General features: G+C 38.9%; 1 protein-coding gene across 1 annotated transcript; it reads left to right on the forward strand.

The window, feature by feature from the left end:
* The first annotated feature begins 6,843 nt into the window (after positions 1-6,843).
* Positions 6,844-7,674, forward strand: LOC141590036 (uncharacterized). Its single transcript, XM_074410652.1, has one exon. The coding sequence runs from the start codon at positions 6,844-6,846 to the stop codon at positions 7,672-7,674; it is 831 nt and encodes a 276-aa protein (XP_074266753.1).
* Positions 7,675-7,940: the final 266 nt, after the last annotated feature.

The raw sequence follows: 7,940 nt of genomic DNA on the forward strand, positions 1-7,940 counted from the left end.
GAGGATCTAGTGTGAGTGTACGTAACGAGTGTGGATCGTGAGTTATGCTTTTGGGAGACAGGTGCTTTACATAGAGAGGTATGTTGTTTTGCAGTAATAATGGAGAGTTAGTTTGGTGATTTTGCTACGAGTTTTATGGTATAGGTTAGGTGGTGTGCCGAATGAGTTGAGGTATGACAAATGTTTAAGTAAGAGAGCCTTGGATATATACATGACGAGTGTTTAGATTATAGGTGGTTATCTTTGACATGCGGTGGTGATGAAGATAATGAGACGATATAGCTAGGATTTAGTATTAGTGAGTTACGAGGACGTAACATTTATCTTAAGAGGAGTAGGATGCGATAAAAGAGATTTTGGATGGTTGTGCATATGGTAGTATAATTGGAAGTAGAGTGTTGGTGTAGCATAAAGGACAGATATTTGTTTTGATTGATTTTATTAAAGGTCATGACCGTGCTTGTAGTAGTTCGATGTTTAGGAATGGGAGAATTTTTCAATAGTGTTGACAGTTGGATGATGATGTTATGAGTGTGAGTAAACTTCGAGGATGAAGTTCCTTTTTAGGGTGGTAGAATGTAACATTCCGTTTCGATGGTTGATCTTGTTTTGTGGATTGTCCTTGTATTGAGTTGCTAGTGAGTGTTATGGAAGTGAGACAAGGTTGGCAACGTTATATTGTGGTTATTCGATAATATTATGGAGTCAATATCAAGAGGATATGTTAACTAGTAAGCGTGGTTGGTGGAGTTAATGTTAGGTGTTCATGTTTTATAGGTTGGGTTGGAACTTCGGGGACGAAGTTCTTTTTAAGGGAGGAAGACTGAAATACTACGGATTTTTATAAGCTAAGTACTCGACCGAGTAGAGCCTACTCGGCCAAGTAGTGTCAAGAATATAGTCTGTTTGGGTTCTGCCGAGGAATACTCGGCCGAGTATAGTGAATACTCGACCGAGTAGAGGATACTCGGCCGAGTATACACTTTACTCGACCGAGTATCTGGTCAGCGGTTGATGCGGGAGTGTTTAGGGTTATTTAATATTGAAAGTCAGTTTCTAAACGTCATTTACAACTCTAAACATTTTACGATTTCTCTAATCACTCCCTAATCCTCCACTGTGTGGGCAATCGTCGTAGTCCTTGCGTTCAATCTTTCATTCTTTCGCCGGTAAGTCTTTATCCTTATGTCGTTGATGATTAATTCTAGGGTTTGTCTTTATTCTTTGAATTGGGGGAAATGGGGTTTTGCAGTTAGTGATTAGAATTATATGATTATTGTTGTAGGTGACGATGTGGTAATTGTTATGCATTTGTATGGTTGATTGCAGTTTAAGCGGATTGCGAAAAAGGTAGGGTTTCCCTACTCAGTTACTGTTAATTGATTTAAGACTGTGCTTGTGTAGTGATTGTTGTTATCTGCTGATCATCGGAGTATGGGTGTTGTGATGGCGGTGGTGATGTGGTTGTGTTGTGACGGTTGTGGTGTTGTGACAGCTGGGATGCTCTGGTGTTGTGTGATTGTGGTGGAGTCACTTGCGGGAGTGGCTTCACACCCTAGTTCGCCCTCCGTGGAACCCGTCATGGGAGGGGACGTGCACATTAAGGGACAAGGATTGTTAATCGCTCGTTGATGAGCTGGACTTGGTGGGGATGGGCTGCGGTCACCCACTGGCGGAGTGGATTACCTGTTGCGATGGTTAATCTGGCAGGGCTACACACTTCGGTGTGTAGTCGGTTACTATGGAGGATAATCAGTCGGTTACATTGTTTGTTTGTCTTACATTGATGGAATGGTACTGACCCCGTTGTTGTTGTTTTGTAAAACCTGCGGTGATCCATTCGGGGATGGTGAGCAGACTTGACAGGTATTGCATTTGGCGAGCTTGGGCGGTCATGGGGAAGTCGTCATCACCAGTTGTAGTATCACAGTCACGGGTCTTAGCTATGATTTTGTAGTTGTCCTCAGTTGTATTCACTTTATTGGTTTTGGTTTGGATTTGGATTGTTGTAAACATTAATACTTTACAGTACTTCTAATAAATGTGTTTAGGACGGACGCTTTTGATATATACTAACCTCGGGCAACCGAGATGGTAACAGCCTTTCATGCTTGGGTAGTCCTGGTAAGGTACCTTGGTATGAGGGGGTGTTACACCTATGGATAGAGGGAAGAGTAGACAAAGATGGTGAATGTTTAAATTCTGAGACAAAAAAAAATAGAAGACCTTGTGAGTATTTTGTTTACAGCAAAATTCTTTTTTCTTTTTTTTTTTTAAGGAATTTTTACAACTAATTTCTTTTATTTTTTCTGCTAATAATGATATTGTATTTGCAGATAATGGTGAATGAAATGGTCAAGAAAGGGGAGTTTGTACCTAGTGGAAAAGTTGATGAATTAACAAAAGCACTTGGAACTGATGAGCATTATGGTCGTGTAAGAGGTGTTGGGGGTCGAGTGGGGCATAAGCAATATTTTGGCAAATGCAAAAGGAGTAGAAGTGAGGGAGTTATGTCAAAGGAGTTTGTGGAGAAGCTTACTCAGCAGATCACAGAGCAAGTCACAGAACAAGTGAGGGCAGAAATGTATAAAGATATAGAAGTGATGGTGGAGCAATGGACAAATGGGAATGTTAGTTATTCGGTTGAAAAAAGAAAAAGGCAGAGATGCTGAGGTTGAGGTTGAGATGAATTGCAAAAGTGGGAATGGTAGTTATGATAATGTTAACCATGACCCTGACCCATTTGCTGACATACCTGAGAAGGTAAAATAATTCTGATTCTTTGTTATGTAATTCCTGAAGTTGATTTCAAGTGTATTAATTAAGCTAGGGCAGACCTTAGCTTGTTTTTTTATGCTGGCTGTGATGTTGTTCCTCAGGGAGTTGAATGCGAGCTAGCCGTGAAAGATACGCAGTTGAAGAAGGTCGCACTTGGACGAATATTCAAGGTCCCAACTCAGGCATCAACATGTCACGGTCGAGCCTTTGGAGCAGATGAGTTAAGGGTATGCATTGACGTTGTCATGGAAAATATGGAGGACACACCATTACCTCTACCAACTGAAGAACATTTTACTATTGGTGAGGCAATTGGTTCATTTGTTCAATGGCCGAGAAACTTAGTCAGTTTGCGCTACTTAGAGGTATGGATGTCATTTTAAAGTTGAAGTTACATTATATGGCTAGCCTTATCTTACCCCGTCTTCAACACATAAAAGTTGGTTCTGATTGAACCATGCTGAAAATTGCATTGTCAGTGAGTAATCAGTTTGCGTCTTTTTCTTTCCAGGAATCTCAGAAAAACCATGAAGTACAAGCAGGAGAAAAGTCAGTGATGAGTAAGACTAAATGCAAAAAGCAGAAGAGAGTTGATGAGAGTACTAATTCCAAAAAAGTATAAAGTGCTAAAAGTAAAACAAATGATCCAGTGGCTGGTTCAAACAATACTTTGAAAGCACTTTTGGAACAAAAATATGATTCTAGACGATTCTTGTCCAAGGTAGTTAGTATGATGGGCGAAACTCAAGTAACGGATGTGCAATTGAGCGAGGATGTTGTAGGATGTGAGCGAAGGCTGCGACTCGCCAAGGAGGACATTACTGCATTGTTGAACATGGAAAAGATCTCCCTTCCAGTCATTCAGACTTTTGTTGGGTATGTATTGACTCCGAATTTAAAGTTAGCATCTCATAGCTAGTTTTACATTGGAGCAGATGATGATTTGAAGTACATGCTGGTTATACTTCTACGTATATTGTTACAGGTACTTGTCTAGCGTTTGTGACATGAAAACATATGGATTCTTATGTCCACAAATGACTTCACAACTAGGCAGCCTTGAATCAGAGGGAGTAGTAACATATATTTCAAGTTGGATAAAAAGAAGAAAAGCCATATTTACATTGCCCCATATTACAAAGAGTAAGTACTCACCCTTATGTAAAACAAAAGTGTCAACAGTTTGATTATTTTGATTACTTGACTGACTATTTATAGGGATCACTGGATGCTTGCTGTAATTGACATCGTTGAGCATAATCAAGTATATTGGTTCGATTCAATCGGGAATTCTGTGCCTTCAATGTTGAGAACTTTAATTAATACGTAAGTTCGACTTAGTAGTTATTCTTGATATGCAAGATGTTCATTGAAAGAACACTTTTCAACTTGGCTGATAATTTTTTGTTGGAAACTTTATATTAGATCTGTAAGAGCATACGGCTATACGGGTGGGTCAAGGAAGAGTTCTGTAGCACCACAATGGGTGAAAGTTGATGTAAGTTGTTGATATGCAACAGTAGACTCATTTATATTACGTTTAATTTACAAAGTGTGTTGGTTTAATTCGTCGTCATATTGTTTTATTAGTGTGCTCGTCAGCCAAATGCTATAGAATGCGGTTACTACATCAAGAGGTATATGCTGGAAATTGTCACTCGTCCTAATCCGATGACAACTATCAACGAGGTCAGATTATCTCACTCGCCTGTATATTGTCATACAAATCTGTGTTGCCTTGAAAATTTTTCCCCATACCCATTATTATAGCTAGAATTGAACTCTCCAGCTAGCTCAAGCCTATTATGTATGTTATTATCTAATTAGAACCTTTATGTGCATGATTTACAGCTTTTTCAAGACAAAATGGCTTATTCAGAAGAAGAAATCAATGAGGTTCGGGACTTATGGGTGAAATATTTTCTTAATATCTAGTGATATAGTAATGTGTTAGCTAGATTTTGCACATTATGTCTTGGACCTTTGTAGGTTGTTGAATTTGGACGGCATTTGTATAAACTATGTTTTGGTAAGGTCGTTGTAAGAAACTATGACGAACAACCTTTCTTGGTTGTTGAATTTGGATGGCGTTGTATGAATCTATGTTTTGGTCGTTGTATGAAAGTATGACGAACGACCTTTGTTGGTTAGTTGTTGAATTGTGGATGCAAGTATTTTTTTGTTATGAAATGGCCTAAGTTTTCATATGCAGATGAAATGGCTTGATTTAGATTAGCCATTCCAATTTTTTTAAAAAAAAATTCGCAAGGAAAAGGACAGTGGTTTTATTAGTAGAGGATGTAATATCATTTATAATGCACATGAGGTTTAAGTAAAAAACTGATGAATATAGGTACATACAGACATCAGTGTTCTATGTAAATTGATGTACATGACAGAAACAGACATCGGATTACTACTAAAACTGATGTACATAATACTAAAGGACATCGGATTATAAATATAAACCGATGTATATTAATAGTTATGGACATCAGATATATAGAAATCCGTTGTGCAAATACTAATGGACATCGGTTTAAAAACCGATGTGCATTACTCCATAATGGACATGACCAAACTCTACATCGGGTGTGTATCCGATGTCCATATACAAAAAAGTCCAATGTGCATAACAGGTTTTGTAGTAGTGAGAGACTGAGGATATGTTGCAAATTCAACCTGAGGATGTTGCAGATGAAATTTATTACTGGAAGCAGGCTGTGATATGCTTTATCTTAGGAGCTAATCCACCATGGGAGATAGTTGAAGGTTTTATAAGGAGGATATGGACAAAATTCAACATTGACAAGATATCATTTATGCCAAACGGGATTTTCTTGGTTAGGTTTAAAACCAGGGAGATGAAAGAAAAGGTGCTTGCTTTAGGTCATTATTTATTTGATAATAAACCTATGATAGTTAAAGCATGAGAGAAAGACTTGGAAATGAAAAAGGATGATGTAAAATCTGTACCAGCATGGATTAAAATTCATAAACTTCCACTCAAGTTCTGGGGCAAGAGTTTATCTAAGATTACTAGTATTGTTGGTAAATATGTCAAATGTGATGTGGCCACGGAGGAGCGTACTAGACTAGGATATGCTCGGGTAATGGTGGAGTTGATGGTGGACCAACAGTTGTCTGCCAAAATATCATTTAAGGATGAAAATGGAGGAGTGGTGCAGGTGGAAATTGAATATGAATGGAGGCCTGTAAAATGCACGATATGTCAAGGAATGGGCCATGAAAAGGAGCAGTGTAGGAAAGGAGAACAAAAGAAGATGAGCTAACAACCTGTAAAAAAGGTCTGGAGACCTGTTAATAAGACAGCTTTGGCTGTTACTGCACCTGTACCAGTAAGACCAGTCAACCAGATTCACACTAAACCTGCTCATGTGGAAGGGAAATATCCTGTAGGTCACCAAACACCACTAAAAAGACTGGTAAAGATGCATACTCGAGAGCTGGTTCGAGCTGGCTATAGTACTGATGCATTTGGAGCATATTCCTATAAAGAGGTAGCAGCTTCCCCGCCTAAGAAGAGTAGTGGAGAAAATGGTAATGAGATTTGCCCTAATCTGTCTGATGGATATGATTGGTTTTTGGAACATTAGAGGGATGAATAGAGTAGGAAAACAAAGAGATATTAATTATTTTTTGCAAAATCAAAATATAGGTTTGTTTGGTTTACTAGAAACCAAAGTAAAGAATAAGGCCTTCAATAAGGCTGCCAGTAGTTTTTCTAATTGGTGTATCACAACTAATAATGGCTATCATTCTGGTGGACGCATTTGGGTACTTTGGAAGCCTAGTCTCTTTAGGGTGAATGTGTTGGAGTATAATGCTCAGTATATTCATATGAAAGTGGAATCTCTGGTGGATAGAAGGATCTTTTGGTTAACTATGGTCTATGCCTTCAATGGTATTCATGATAGAGAATCTTTGTGGGATAATTTGAGAAGGGTTGCTTGTACTGTATCAGGACCATAGGCAGTTGCAGGGGACTTTAACTGTGTTCTGTTAGCTTCAGAGAGAGTGGGTAGGAGTACTCCCTCTGGTGAGATGGAGCCATTTAGAAGGTGTGTGACTGACTGTGGGGTGGTGGACATTGCTGCACTAGGGGCTTTGTTTACATGGAATAATAAGCAGAAGCCTGAAGATAGAATATATAGCATGATTGATAGATTTTTGGTGAATAAGGCCTGGTGTGACAGTTTCAATGACTTGTATGCACACGTCCTGCCAGAGGGACTTTTTGATCATACACCCTGTATCCTTAAGAGCATTAATCAAGGCCAAGGCAAGAGATGCTTTAAATATTACAATATGTGGGGTGGGTCTAAGAAGTTTTTGCCCATTGTGAGAGAGAATTGGAATAAAAGCAGTTCTGGCACACCCATGTTCAGATTGGCAAAAAATCTGAAGAACTTGAAGTCTAAGTTAAAGAGATTGAACAAGGAGGGATACAGTGACATTGAGAATGCTGCAAATATTTTGCAGAAACAGGTGAAAGAGATGCAAGAAGTTATTAATAAATATCCTACCAATATGCAGATCATCTCTGAAGAATATGAAGCTACTCTAAAGTTGCAGGAACTAACCAAAGCCAAGGAAAGCTTCCTTTCTCAGAAATCCAAGCATGAGTGGATTAAGGAAGGGGATGCCAACAGTTCATATTTTCATAGCATGCTGAAAAGGAGGAGGAATATGAATAAGGTGGTTATGGTAGAGGATATGAGTGGCAAGATGTGTGACACCCAAGAGCAAGTTCAGGATGCTTTTCTTGAGTATTACCAAAACTTGCTAGGAACAAGCCAGGATACAAACCAGATTCATAGGAGTATTATAAACCAAGGCCCTATCTCAATGTCTTTGTACACTGGTCTAGCCTGATGAAATCTGTAACAGGAGAGGAAGTAAAAGAGGCAATGTTTAGAATTCCTGATATTAAGTCCCCTGGACCAGATGGCTACACTAGTAAGTTTTTCAAAGATGCTTGGGCAGAGGTAGGAAGGGATGTTATAAGGGCAGTTCAGGATTTCTTCCAACATAGGCAGCTACTTAAACAGCTCAATTCTACTACTCTTACCTTAATTCCAAAGGGTGATAGGCTAAAAAGTGTGCTTCAATTTCGACCTATTGCCTGCTGCAATGTTGTG

This window comes from Silene latifolia, chromosome 7 (assembly GCF_048544455.1).
Source record: "Silene latifolia isolate original U9 population chromosome 7, ASM4854445v1, whole genome shotgun sequence".
In the NCBI taxonomy this organism is placed as follows: Eukaryota; Viridiplantae; Streptophyta; class Magnoliopsida; order Caryophyllales; family Caryophyllaceae; genus Silene; species Silene latifolia.